The sequence below is a fragment of the Scylla paramamosain genome, chromosome 38 (assembly GCF_035594125.1).
Source record: "Scylla paramamosain isolate STU-SP2022 chromosome 38, ASM3559412v1, whole genome shotgun sequence".
Taxonomy (NCBI): domain Eukaryota; kingdom Metazoa; phylum Arthropoda; class Malacostraca; order Decapoda; family Portunidae; genus Scylla; species Scylla paramamosain.
Window position 1 is genome coordinate 14,558,983 of NC_087188.1, and position 14,170 is coordinate 14,573,152.

Here is a 14,170-nt window from a genome sequence, read left to right on the forward strand (position 1 = left end):
ATGACTTCACTGGTCTCTGCGGCACTCTTCTTCACGGCACTCACAAGGTCGTCAGTCCACACTAGTCATGAATATTCATCAGATTGCCTCAGATTTATCAAAAAATCTTAATTAATATGTAGAAATATTTCCACAAAGCGGCTGTCTTTCCTGTCATGCGTCTGTGTTCTTGCCTACGTGACAGGATGTGTATGTATGTAGCTATATTCCTTTTGGGGCCTGGTCATCACACACACACACACACACACACACACACACACACACCACACTTAATTTAGTATTTTATATGTAAGTCACTGGCCAAGGGGGTAACAAAGATTTTGAATAAGAGAGAGAGAAAAAAAAAAGTCCACTTAATGATAGTTCCCATAGAGATGTTAGATAGAAAAAATAAACAAATAAATAAAAATGGATAAGTATCTTGAAACTTCCGTCTTGAAAGATCGTAAGTCATAGGAATGAGGTAACACAGGAGCAGGCTGGCAGTTCCATAATTTACCAAAGAAAGGGAAGAATGATTGAGACACCTACATTTAACGTTTTCCTATAAGAACGTAAGGAAATAATTGTTGGTGCAGGAAGAAATCACGCCTACACATGGAAGTTCCTTTATAAAACGTATCTAAGTATTTCCACTCATCCCCGTTCATATACTTTTCCAGTCTTCCTTTAAAGTTTCGTAATGACTCGGCACCAAAAGCCTGGTTACTGAGTCCACTCCATTCGTCTTCAACTCTATTTGAGAACGATCTCCTTCCTATCTCTTTCTTAAGTCTGAGTTTTTATGATTCAACTCATTATTTTTCATTCTGTCCTAACTACTAATCTTATCGTGCTTGCGTCACCCTTGCCATATCCCCAGCACCACTTGAAGACCTCTGTCAAGTCCCCTCTTAATCTACGCCTCTCTAGTACACCAATTTAAAAGCTTCAGTCTCCTTTTCTACTTCTCATCCCTTGTATCCTTTTAGTCAGTTGCCAAGCACAATAAAAACACGAAGCAAAATAAAGAGACAATTTTAAACTCAACATACTAGAACACAAAAAAACAACAAGTCAGAACAATCTCTCGGGGTCCAGACACAACATGGCGGCGACGTCGAGGTGATGAGAGAGCCAGACCTCCAGGGGTGTAGCTCAAAGTTTCCGAGGTGCAGTAAGGATACATTGCTAATACGCCGCCTTGGTTTTCCCGCAAGGTTCGGTGCTGCGGGGAGCGAACGCAAGACCCAGCGGTGTGACTCAGCATCCGCCGATCTGTTGGCTGTTACTCAGTGGGGAAAATTGGAGGGACTGAGTGAGTGTGTGTGTGAGTGTGCGTGCGGATGCGTGCGTGGCCTTCCCTGTGGTGTCTTGGTGTTTTCTGCGTTTAGGTCATCCAAGTGTTATTTGTTTAATTATTTATTTATTATTTATTTATTTATTATTATTTTTTATCTTATTTATTTTTTATTTATTTATTTATTTATTTATTTATTTTTTTTTTGTATTTTCATTCATTTTATATTTGCTGTTTTTATCTCTTTTTTTTCCCTTTACTCATTATAACCTTTCTCTCTCTCTCTCTCTCTCTCTCTCTCTCTCTCTCTCTCTCTCTCTCTCTCTCTCTCTCTGTATCCGTTTATTGTTAATTTCGTTTATTACTCCTTCCTTTCTTGTAATTTTCTTGTATGTATGTATGTATGTATGTATGTATGTATGTAATTTTCTTCAGTATGCTGAAGCGTTCGCTCTCTCACCACTACTATTTTCAGAAGCCACAGAGATAATTAGCCGTGTTTCCAAGAGTGTTTCTCCCGTTCATAATGTAAAAAAAATATTAATCTGTCACCAGAACTATAAAAATATCCTTAAAAACTCGAATCATTTCAACTAAGCCTTTTTCGATGTAGTGGAAGTGACGCGTGGAAATGCCTCAGAATATCACAGCTCCTCTGGTTTCTTGTCCTATATATTTAGTTATGTACCCCATCTTACGTCTTCTATGTTACTGTGAAGAGAACGGGTATTATTTAGGATAAACTCGTATGGAAGCTTACACTGATATGGCAAATCCCTAATAATTATGCCTTTCTCATTCTTCATTATAGCATACGGGAAGTTTAAAATTCTTATTGTTTAGTGTACTTTAAATTATATACAGTACATTTCATACCTGTTTTCTGAGTCATCTGTCACACAACCAAAACAAACTCAAATTTCAAGACAACAATTCCTTTCGTACTTAATAATGTACAAAAGCTCGAACATTCTTACTCTCTCCCTTCAACATATCACATTCATTTACCGTACACAACTTCCTCTTCCTTATAACTCCGCCAGTCTTGTTCTGAGTCATCCGTCACAAAAACAAAACAAAACAACTTCAAATTTCAAGGCAAAATTTTCTTTCCTATTTGATACTGTACAAAAACACTCGAACATTCTTAATCTCTCACAGTTTTCTACATATCACAATCATCTACTCCTCCTGCGCTTCCTTATAACTCCACCGCGTCAATAAACACGTAAAACTGTAAACTTTCGCGCACTTTCACTGACAAATGATAAGATTCCTGCATAATTTCGCCATAGTAAACACGAACACACCCAAAAACGTAAGAATCTACCCAGAATTTACCTTGAATTTACCTTTCCCTTACCTTCATGGTCCCTCCCACCTCCCCGTCGCCCTTTCCCCTTCCCTGGCAGTGAGGCAATGGTAGGTAGACAGGCAGGCAGGGAGGCAAGCAGGCAGGTTTGCAGGCAGTTGATGTGCGGCATGGCTGGAGTGAGGGTGGGCAGCTCTCTGATGGTGGTGATGGTGGTGGTGCTTGTTGGCGGGCTGGATGGTGAGTGTTGTGAGTGATGAGTGAAGAATAGATACGGTGTTGTGGTGTTTGGGTGTGTGTTGTGTGGACTTGTTTGTGTTGTGTGTGGTTTGTGGTGTAAAAACTGGTTTGTGACACGTGCAATACTTTCCAATCCTTTTCATAAACAGTGGAGTTTCTAAGTGAGGTCATCAAGGCAGTGTCACAAGGAAGAATGTTTAATTATTACATCATTTTGCTTAGTCGTATTGATAGTCTTGTCTTTTGTAACATTCCGTCTCGAACTGTCACCGTATTTTGAAAGGCTGTTTTTCTTTTCTCTGTCTCTCTCATAAGGAAAGTTTAGAGATCTGCGAAGATTTCATAAGTGACGTCGGATCCTTTTCTAAACTACCACTGGAATCACACACACACACACACACACACACACACACACACACACACACACACACACACAATGTAAATCAGTAGATAAATAAGTAAATGAATAAAAATACCATGGAAAACCTCAGAAAGATTAAAAGCTACTAGAAAAGACGCCATCTCGTTTAAAAATGCTGTCTTTTGCTTATGACAGTCTCTTATTCATCGTTCTATTATTATTACTATTTTTTTTTTTTTTTTCATCCTGACGTGACGAGTGATGGAAATACAATATGAATTACTTGTGTGTTTTTTAGGTCAGTGTTTTTAAAGATTGGCAATGACATTTATTTTTTGTGAAGTATATAATTTGTCTTCTAAAACTGGTTTGCATTACTTTGCAGTGTACTTCCTCTTCTTCTTCTTCTTTTTTCTTCTTTTTCTCCTTCTTCTCCTTCTTCTTCTTCTTCTTCTTCTTCTTCTTCTTTTTCTTCTTCTTCTTCTTCTTCTTCTTCTTCTTCTTCTTCTTCTTCTTCTTCTTCTTCTTCTTCTTCTTCTTCTTCTTCTTCTTCTTCTTCTTCTTCTTCTTCTTCTTCTTGCTGACGTTGTTGCTTTTGTTGTTGTCGCTATTGTTTTTTGTTGCTGTTCCTCCTCCTCCTCCTCCTCCTCCTCCTCCTCCTCCTCTATCTCTGACAGTATCCAGGAAATTATATATAAATAACTGTATGAGACGTTATTTTGTGTTTATGAGAAAGTTCATTGCGGGTGACTGAACTTGAGAGAGAGAGAGAGAGAGAGAGAGAGAGAGAGAGAGAGAGAGAGAGAGAGAGAGAGAGAGAGAGAGAGAGAGAGAGAGACCGCAGGCTGGTAACTGTACCTTTATTGCTCCGGTTAATGTGATAAAGGTATTATTGGCACCTTGATATAATTAGGCTGAGAATCTTGCCACTGGTCTCACATTAACCGGTTTGTCTCAGGCGTCGCCCTAGTTGATTCCCGCCCACGCCCCCACCCACATTCACGTTAGGAGGCATGGAGAGAGAGAGAGAGAGAGAGAGAGAGAGAGAGAGAGAGAGAGAGAGAGAGAGGGAGAGGGAGAGGAAACAGAAGAGGTGTTACTTATGGAAGAGGAATGAAAGAAAGGGTTTGGAAAGTTGAGAGAGAGAGAGAGAGAGAGAGAGAGAGAGAGAGAGAGAGAGAGAGAGAGAGAGAGAGAGAGAGAGAGAGAGAGAGAGAGAGAGAATTTTGTAGAATGTGTTTATCTTTTGTCATAATCTTTTAGTATTTTTTTTTATTTCATGTATATAATTGATAGATACATTCAAATTGTTGATGAATAGTGATGAAATTTTATTGATTGCTTTATAATTCATAGTAAACTGAAGTAAATTATGACGAAATATTTTTATAAAGACATATTTTAATCATCTTCCTCCTACTCATTTTTTTTTCTCCTCTCTTTCGTTGTTCGTCCTTCATCAATACAACTACCACCATCACCATCACCACCACCACCACCACCACTACTACTACTATTCTTTCACAGGTGCGGTAGTACAAGTGCCGCGCGTCAGACTGCCAATCATTGTCAAAAGCTTTCTGGAGGATGTGAATGAAAGGGGTTCGAACTGGTGCACCGCTTCTCTCTCGGCGCAGTGGGAATACCAGACCAACGTGACTGAGGAGACGAGGAAGGCACAGGTAGAGAGAGAGAGAGAGAGAGAGAGAGAGAGAGAGAGTGTGTGTTATCATTCTCTATTTTCTGCGTCTATCTGTCCTTTTTAACTGCACACTCTTCCACCAGCAATCATACACACCTAACTCTTATAAATATACTCTAACACACATCCACTAACCACTAATCTATTTATCTACACGTGAAAATATATAACACTTTCATTTACACACTCTAATTTCTATAAACCTCAAGAACACGTCCACCAGCTATTAAAGTGCATATCTCCACTTCTGAGAATCTTGAGACTTCTTTCATTTCTGAGTATAGTCCGTATTGAGAAACCCTTCGCTCTCTCTCACCACGACTATTTTCAAAGGCCACAGAGATGATTAGCCGGGACCTCAACTTCGTTTCTCCAGTTAGTTATGTAGAAATATTGTTAATCTCTCACTAGAATCATAAAAGCACTCTAAAAATCCGTGTAGCTTCAAGTAGAGCCTTTTGGATGTCGTCGGCGTGAGGCGTGGAAGTGTTTCTGAATTTGACTACCATCTAATATAATCAACTTTAACCCCCCTCAGCTACGTAACTGTGCATTTCAACCAGGGGACTCATGCATGATCACTCCCTCTTTCCCCTCCCAGAATGAGGCGCTACTGGACTTCGCGGTTTGGCGGCAGGAGACAGGGAATGCATCGAGAACCTTTGCCTCTCTCGCCCCTCTGCTGCCGGATGACCAGAGGCGACAGCTCCGTTTTCTGTTCTCTCTTGGCATGGCTGCGCTACCCGGGGCTGAACTGGAGGAGGTTAGGTTGTGGTGGTTTTTCCCGTGTGTCTAGCCAGCTGTGTGTGTGTGTGTGTGTGTGTGTGCTCCAGTTACATGTATAGCCTCTTCCTCCTCTTCCTCCTGCTCCTCTTTTTTTTTTTCCAGTTTTTCTCTTTTCTTTTTCTTTCTTTTCTTTTTTTTTGTGTATGTTCCAGTTATATGTACCTCTTTCTCCTCCTCCTCCTCCTCCTCCTCCTCCTCCTCCTCCTCCTCCTCCCTCTCGTCTCTTTCTCTCTGCCTTCCAGCTCTCACTTTTACATCATTCTTCTCCCAGGTTTAAATTTCTCTCCTACTGGTTCTGTCTCTTCTTTTTTCCTTTCCTTTCTTTATTTCCCCGTGTTTCCCTCTTTTGGTCATCAGTGGTGTGGCCTGACCTGAGCCGGCTTGTGTTTTTGCGTTGGGTGATAGAGGAGGAAGAGGAGGAGGAGGAGGAGGAGGAGGAGGAAGACTAGTAGTAATAGTAGTAGTAGTGGTGGTGGTATTGCAGTTATTGTTGTTATTTTCATGTCATCATCGCCACTATTCTCACCACCACTCACATACGGCTTTATTGCCTCTAGTCATCACCATCATCATCAGCATCATCACCAGCACTCACACGCCACTTTTTTGCCAGTATACGCGTCTTAAGTCCGAGATGCTTCAAGTGTACACCAGTGCCAGGGTGTGTGACTTTAACCAGCCCGCCAGGTGTGACCAAACCCTCAGCACAGGTGTGTAACGAAGCCTTGCAGGTGTGTGTTTTGCTGTCAGGAAAACATTAACATATTAGATAGATTGTTTTCAGTTGCGTAAGGGAAATTGTGACTAATTACTATTACTAAATTATTACTAATTTTTTTTCTTTTTCTTTTTTTTTTTGTGTGTTTTTAATTTGTTCCTTTTTCTTTCTTGACATTTTTCGCTGATATGGTAATAACATTTGTACCAATAAAAGAAGGCCCACTGAGGTGCCAGTCTCAGAAGAAAGGTCAGAAGAATCAAGCAAAATTACAGAATACCTTGATTTGAATATTACTCTTCCCTGTACCTTCCTCAGTAGAATTTCCACCAAGCGTTCACTACCAGCTCTCCTCTGTTACTTCCACAGGGATAAGTGAAAAAAAGACCCACAAAGCTTTCACTACATCTGGGTATTGTTCTTCCCTGTCCCTTCCTCCACAGACCTGAGCAAAATGATGAAGTCAAGCCGGGACTACCAGGAGCTGGCCCACGTGTGGCGTGCGTGGCGGGACAACACAGGCAGGAAGATGCGGCCGTATTTCAGCCAGCTGGTGACCCTCGCTAACAAGGCGGCAGAACTGAATGGTGGGTCGACTTGTGGTAGATAGAACAGATAAATCATAAGGAATATAAATTAGGTTATGGTTCTTATCAAGTCATCAGAACATAAATAGCAAAAGTAGCAAGAAATGTTAGCAAAAATAAGATGATTGGATTTGAGTATTGAGGAACATGGAGAAAACCAGCTGAGGGAAGATAAAAGGGAAGACAGAGAGTGAGGTGGAGAGATGGGACTGCATTAGAATTACAAAAAACGGGAGTCACAGAGGAAGAAACAAGAGATAGAGACAACTGGAGGAGACGTGTACATGCTACCAACCCCTCACTTTAGGAAAACAGCGAAAGAAGAAGAAGAAGAAGAAGAAGAAGAAGAAATACATTTGAATATTCTAAAACTAAATACAATCTCCAGGTTTTGGCAGTCGGGCTGAACAGTGGCAGGCGAAGTATAACAGCAACGGCAACTTTACATCTGTCCTCAGTGAAATCTTCCAGCAGCTAGCGCCCCTGTACCAGCAGCTGCACGCCTACGTCAGGAGGAAGCTGCGGGAGGTGAGGTGAACCCTGTGTGGTGTGTGAGGGAGTAGAAAACGTGCACTGATTCTACCGGTGACTCAGTTTACACAGTTGGGATTTGAATGTGTGGTTTAGTCGTGGTGTCGTAATTTTTGAGTCATAGGAAGGTGGAATGAAGTAAATTAAGCACAAAATCAGTTTACACGAGTGAAATCTTACTTTTCAATGTGTGGGAAAGTGAAATGAACCAAATTGAACAGAAAAGTAATTTATGTTTCTGAAATTTTAGTTTTTTTGTGGCCAAGTAGAATCGTGAATCTCTCCACTAGATACTCCGTAAACCAACAGTTTCAGTATCTATTCCTATGTAACCCAATGTAATTTCCCATAGACATTTACTAACGTCAGTAACTCTATTATATACCTGTGTAATCTTCGTAATTTAGGGACTAACACCTCAACAGGCCTTTTTTCACTCATTTTGTTGTAAGTCAGCGTCCATGTTACCTAAAAATGGATAAATAAAAAAAAATCTCTCCTTTAGCAATATGGGGAGACACACATCAGCAGGAAGGGGCCCATACCTGCCCACCTGCTGGGGTCCATGTGGGGGCAGCGGTGGGAGGACATCTACCCCTTGGTGAAGCCCTATCCACTCAAGGCTTCACTGGATGTCACGCAGGAGATGAAGGCACAGGTGAGGCTGAGAGTTAAACTATCTTCTTTATGTTGTTCTTTGTACGTGAAGGAGTACGTAGGGAAGACTTACATTGATAGCCTTACTGGGTCTGACAAGGCTGCTCTGTCTGTACTACCTCTACCGATTCTGAAACTTAGAGGCAAAAGAACATGAGAACATAATGGAAGCTGCACGAAGCCATCATGCCTACACATAGCAGTCCCTGTATGAATCTTATTTCCACCTATCATTCTTTCCCATAAATGTGTCTAATTGTCTTTTAAAGTGACTCGGCACTAACAATCTGGTTACTAATGAGTCTATTCCATTCATCTGCCACTTTATTTGAGAACCACTTCCTTCCTATCTCCTTTTTAATCCTATCACCGTGACACGAAATAATTAACAGCATCAGAAGCACTACAAGTCTTTACAAGCATTTACACGAAAGTTAGCCATGAAAAAAGAACACATTATACAATTTCTTCCCAGTTCAGAGATTGAATGTGGCTGTAGAGCAAGTAAAGATGTCTCAGAGTGATTGGTAATTAGAGAAAGGTGGACCAGGTGGCAGTCAGGCGGTTAATACTTACCAAACTATCTCAGGGATACACGGTGAGGAAAATGTTTGAGTTGGCGGATGATTTCTTCGTCTCACTGAACATGACTCGCCTTCCTGCCTCCTTCTGGCGAAACTCCCTCTTCGTCCGCCCCTCAGACAGGAAGGTGCTGTGCCAAGCCTCCGCCTGGGACTTCTGCAACGGCAAAGACTACAGGTAAGACTGCAACACCTGAGGGAGAGCGCAGGAGAAAGATAAGACAGGAGGAGAAATACAGTGACGTTGGTAAAGATTAAGACAGGACAAGACTTAAGAGAGAGAGAGAAAGAGAGAAGCTAGAGAAGACCTTTATATCAGAGACTGGGTTTAGGTTACAAAAATTACTGGAGAAAGAAGATACATGCACTTCCACTCCCAGAAACTGTTACTTCCTTTTCTTTATGCTTAGAAAGGAGAACGAAGTGAAGGTAACTGAAACGAGGTTATTGCAGAGTGAAAGTATAAAATGACAAGGTGATTCACTGTACATAGCGAATGTTGGAGTGTTGCGAAGTGAAGATTTTGTGGCAAGGGTAGTGTATTGCGCATCATGAGTCTTATTTATTCCAGAGTGAAGATGTGCGCTAAGGTTGACATGAAGGACCTCCTCTTCATCCACCACGAGCTGGGCCACATCCACTACTACCTGCAGTATCGACACCTGCCCCTCGTGTTTCGCAAGGGCGCCAACCAGGGTGAGGATTGCAATATTGTTAGTGTTAGGACATTAGGGAGCTTTAAAAGAAGATTAGACGGGTTTATGGATGGGGATGATAGGTGGAAATAGGTAGGTATATTTCATACCACGTGTAAGCCTGGTCGCTTCTTGCTGCTTCCCTTATTTCTTATGTTCTTATGTTCTTATCCTTAGACGTGTAATTGAGGAACATCTACATCTACATTTGTTATTAAAATTGTAGAATTCTTGTTAAATTATTACTATGGTCGCAAAAACACTCATGAAAACAACAGTAACTTACGCTACAGTCTGTAAATATATTCTAAGGACACACAAATGTAATATTGAGTTCATAATGATTTTTTCTTCCGTTAAAGATGCAGAATTCTTGTTAAACTGTTAGTAAAATCATGAGAATACTTGAAAATGCAGATTTCGTGTTAAACTATTATTAAAATCACAAAAACACTTGAAAGAAGCAAAATTCTTCTTGAAATATCACCTGAATCACAAAAATACTCTTGGAAATACACAAAAAAAAAAAATAATAATTTACACCACAACCTGCAAATATAACAAAGATGAAACGCTGAAACATTCGAGAAAATAACCCTTTAAAATTTCCCTTTAATCTGGGACTTGCACCTCAATGAGTCAATTTTTTTCTTTTCTTTTATTTGCTTGCCTTTTTTGCTGTCCTTCACGAGTGCTCCCCGTACATAAAACCAATTTAACATAACCCTTCCTCCAACAGGTTTCCACGAGGCACTGGGAGACACAATAATCATGAGCGTGGGCACTCCGCGGCACTTACAGAAGGTGGGTCTTTTGAAGGAGGTAGATGATGACCCTGAGGTGGAGATGAACTACCTCCTAAGAGTGGCGCTGCGCTGGGTTCCTCTCCTGCACTTCGCCTACGTGTTGGATCTGTGGCGCTGGGAGGTGTTCAGTGGCCAGGTCCCGGAGTATGCGTGGAACTGTGCCTGGTGGGAATTGAGGTAAGGAGTCCCAGATTACGTAGTGCCAAATTTGAAGTAGTAACAGGAATGAAATAAGGATTTTCAGATGCAGGTTAATACTAAAAGGTTTTTGCTATTCCATAAGTTGAGATTCCAGATGCAAGTCAGTGCCAGAAATGTGTTTGTTTCTCCTCAAGTTGTTTAATTATTGGAGAAATCGTGTTTGTTGTTAATTTCTGATGTGTTTGAGGCTAAGTAACGTCAGAAACCCATATGGTATTGATAAATATTACTGCTGTTAAAAGGAAGCTACCTCATCCCAACATTTTATTATTTTTGATGGAGAAAATCTAGCATATCCTGGTGGTACTTTCTGATTTGGTCTGTTTTGTAGAATACCACGTTTTCTTTAAGCTACTGTACGTGTTTATCCTCACTCCTCCGTGGCGTCGTTTCCAGGTTCCAGCTCCAGGGCCTCAAGCCGCCAGTGGTCAGGACGGAGAAGGACTTTGATCCCGCCGCCAAGTACCACGTGGTCGCTGACGTGGAGTACATAAGGTGAGTCCTGCTGTGAGTTATTGACCAGGATTATGAAACGCTTCGCTGTCTCACCACGACTATTTTCAAAGGCCACAGAGATGAATAGCCGGGTTCTCAAGAGTGTTTCTCGTGTTAATAGTGTAGAAATCTTATTAATCTGTCACTGGGACTGTAAAAACACCCTTAAAAACCCGTGGAACTTCAACTAGAGCCTTTTGAATGAAGTGGAGGGGCGGCGCAGAAGGTTTCAGAATATGGCCCATAGGAACGTCAGTGTGTGTGAATTTGTATCAACGAATGTACATTTCTGCTAACCTTTTTGTGACCACTGGTGGAATCCGACATTAAGACCCTTATTCTTAAATGTTTTTCCTCTCATTTGGATTATTTTCAAGAGTCAGAGATGAGGGGGATTGTGGGAGAACGTAGGTATATTTCATCAAGTGACTGCCACGTGTAGGCCTGATGGCTTCTTGCTGCTACCCTCATTTTCTTACATTCTCATGCATTGTCAGGTACTACGTGTCAACAGTGCTGCAGTTTCAGTTCTACAAGGCTCTGTGCATGAAGGCAGGACAGTACGACCCTCTCGACCCTAGCCAGCCCCTTCATAAGTGTGACTTCTATCAGTCCTACGAGGCGGGAAACACTCTTAAGTGAGTATATGGTTAGCAAAGGTTAGGTTACATCCTGCTCTGTCAAGATTACGCAGCATCAGTAACCATAACGCTGCAGCTGACAGACTATAGAGGGAAGACAAGAGAATGAAATGTGATTATTAGAGAAAACTGTAGATGAACATGATAGGGAGTGAAGGGTGACTTAAGTATCTCCTTATAAACAAACACAACAGCACGAATAATAAGATGGGAGAGTTGGAATATCTTTTAATATGTTGTAGGTAGAACATAAGAGCATAGAGAGGGACTTAGTGACTTAGTGAATCTTGTGTGCTTAAGACTAGATGCACAGAGATAAAACAGAACCAAAACAAACTTGTGTAATAATCACAATCACACACACACACACACACACACACACACACACATAGATACAAAACAAAGCCAAGATATCCTTCATTAACCCTCAAACTTCACCGCCTAAGGAATATGTTGAAACTTGGGCGTTCGAGACCCTGGGAGGAAGCACTGGGAGTCCTGACGGGGGAGACTGAAGGAAGGCTGGATGCTTCTGCTATGAGGGAATACTTCAAGCCTTTGGAGGAGTGGCTGGCCGCAGACAACAAGATGCATGACGAACACATTGGTTGGCAGTCTGGTAATATGTGGTGTTTTTTTTTTTTATTAAGTATTTCATCTAAGTGTTTTGAAGTTTATCGTTTGAATATTTTCGTCTCTGTTCCCATTTATTCATTAGTTTTTATATATTTGCATACTATTTCTTATTCTTAACTTCATCAGTATTTATTTATTTTTGTTTATCTTATTGTGCTCCTTCATTTCTTTACATTTCTCTTCTCTAGTTTGTTCCAATCACAATGCATTTTTAATCATACATATTTCATCATTATTATTTATCATTTCTAACTCCTATCTCACTGCATCTCTGGTACATTTCTCTCCTTCGTACGTCAGTTTCCAATCTCTTCCTCTCAGATGAACTTATATTTAATCATTATTTCAACGAGTGTTTATCAATCTTTTAACTCTTACCTCCCATTACCTCATATACCATCTCATCTTTACATTCCTCTCACGTACATTTCGATCTCTTCCTCACAGATGGAGAATACTGCAGGCAAGACTCACTGGGGGCTCTTCACTGACCTCCAACCTTCAGGCAAACTTTCCCTTCCCTTGCTCGGTGGTGTTCATCTTGCCACAGCCCTTCACCTACCCCACTTGACCCTCCCTGGCCCTCCCTGACCGTCCCCTGCCCTGCCTTGCCTCCTGGTGTGGTGCTGGAGTCTCCCCCTGCCCCATCCCTACCCCACCACTGCCCCACAGCTGACCCAGTCCCTGCCCCAAATGCCTTTAGTGACCCGTGACTCTACCAGGTGTGTGTAGGAGTGTAAAGTCATTGGTGGTCTTGCATTACGCTATGAAGGTAGGTCTCTCTCTCTCTCTCTCTCTCTCTCTCTCTCTCTCTCTCAAGTACTGGTGAAGTAAGTAGACTTATATCTATCAATGCATTTGTGTATCTGTTAATGTTTACAGGATTAAGTCAAGCTCGTAAAGTACCGTTTTTTAAAGTTAATTTGTCATAGTTATCTTTAAAACTATGAATGCTCCTTTCACACACAGCTCCGTCAGTCAGTCTGTGTGTGTGTAATAATAATAATTAATAATAATAAACGGTTTATTCTTTAGGCAGTCAACAAACTGAAAATGTACATTGGGGGTGGGGAAATACTTGACATTAATCCTAAAGGTGTGTGTGTGTGTGTGTGTGTGTGTGTGTGTGTGTGTGTGTGTGTGTGTGTGTGTGTGTGTGTGTGTGTGTCCTTTCATCCATAGGTCATCTCAGCACTGTTACCTGTTTATTTTCTCAAGTTAAGCGTCATGTATTGAACACTTCACATTTCTGTAGAGAGATGATATAATACATTAGTAAAATACACTATTTGTAATGTTTCGGGTCCTGAGAGCAGTACAGTAGGTAATACCCTCCAGAAATAGCCTTTATATGAATCACTTAAGGTGTTAAAATGTGTACAATTCCTGGCCACTCTCTCAGAAAAGGAAGTTTGTCTAATGTCGTGTATTTACACATTTAGCCGAAACAAGAAATAAATGTTTTTCTTTTATACTCTTTATGTTGTATGTGAGAGGAACACTGGCATAGGACAGTAAAAAGCAATGAAAAAAAGACCCGCTGAGATGCCTGTCTTTATAAAGAATGGTATAATTGTCTTGAAACTTACCAGTTATTAATATTTTGTGTAAGCAGCAGTTGATAATTAATTATATGGATGGTGTTCACTTCAGGTTTACACACTGAATAAATAAATAAATAAATAAATAAATAAAACCATTAGTCTTTAATATAACGCTTTGACAGTGGTAGCGTCGTGAACACTTCCGCCCTGCACCTCCACTACATCCGAAAGTCTGTAAGTTGAAGTGGCTCGTATTTTTAAGGGTGTTTTTATGGTTCCGGTGACATATTAACAAGATTTCTACATCATGACGTGAAGAAACACCCCTGAGAGCGTAGCAAATCATGTCTGTGGCCTTTGAATCGTGGTGAGAGAGCGAAGCGTTTCAGAGCACAGCC

At 41.0% G+C, this 14,170-nt stretch overlaps 1 protein-coding gene across 3 annotated transcripts in view; it reads left to right on the forward strand.

Annotated features, from left to right (window-relative positions):
- The window catches only part of LOC135091868 (angiotensin-converting enzyme-like), a 44,671-nt gene extending 30,747 nt beyond the window's left edge, over positions 1–13,924 (forward strand). For 2 of the 3 annotated variants that reach the window (XM_063989908.1, XM_063989909.1), the window contains exons 2-14: positions 4,720–4,874; positions 5,496–5,657; positions 6,294–6,390; positions 6,842–6,985; positions 7,374–7,513; positions 8,022–8,174; positions 8,763–8,932; positions 9,326–9,450; positions 10,189–10,432; positions 10,853–10,951; positions 11,449–11,589; positions 12,039–12,211; positions 12,676–13,924. In XM_063989908.1, the coding sequence (XP_063845978.1) occupies positions 5,625–5,657; positions 6,294–6,390; positions 6,842–6,985; positions 7,374–7,513; positions 8,022–8,174; positions 8,763–8,932; positions 9,326–9,450; positions 10,189–10,432; positions 10,853–10,951; positions 11,449–11,589; positions 12,039–12,211; positions 12,676–12,719 (1,563 nt within the window). In that variant the 5' untranslated portion in view covers positions 4,720–4,874; positions 5,496–5,624 and the 3' untranslated portion in view covers positions 12,720–13,924. Of the gene's footprint in view, positions 1–2,674; positions 2,832–4,719; positions 4,875–5,495; positions 5,658–6,293; positions 6,391–6,841; positions 6,986–7,373; positions 7,514–8,021; positions 8,175–8,762; positions 8,933–9,325; positions 9,451–10,188; positions 10,433–10,852; positions 10,952–11,448; positions 11,590–12,038; positions 12,212–12,675 lie in introns of those variants that run through there. The other variant, XM_063989911.1, reaches the window with a different exon arrangement.
- Positions 13,925–14,170: the final 246 nt, after the last annotated feature.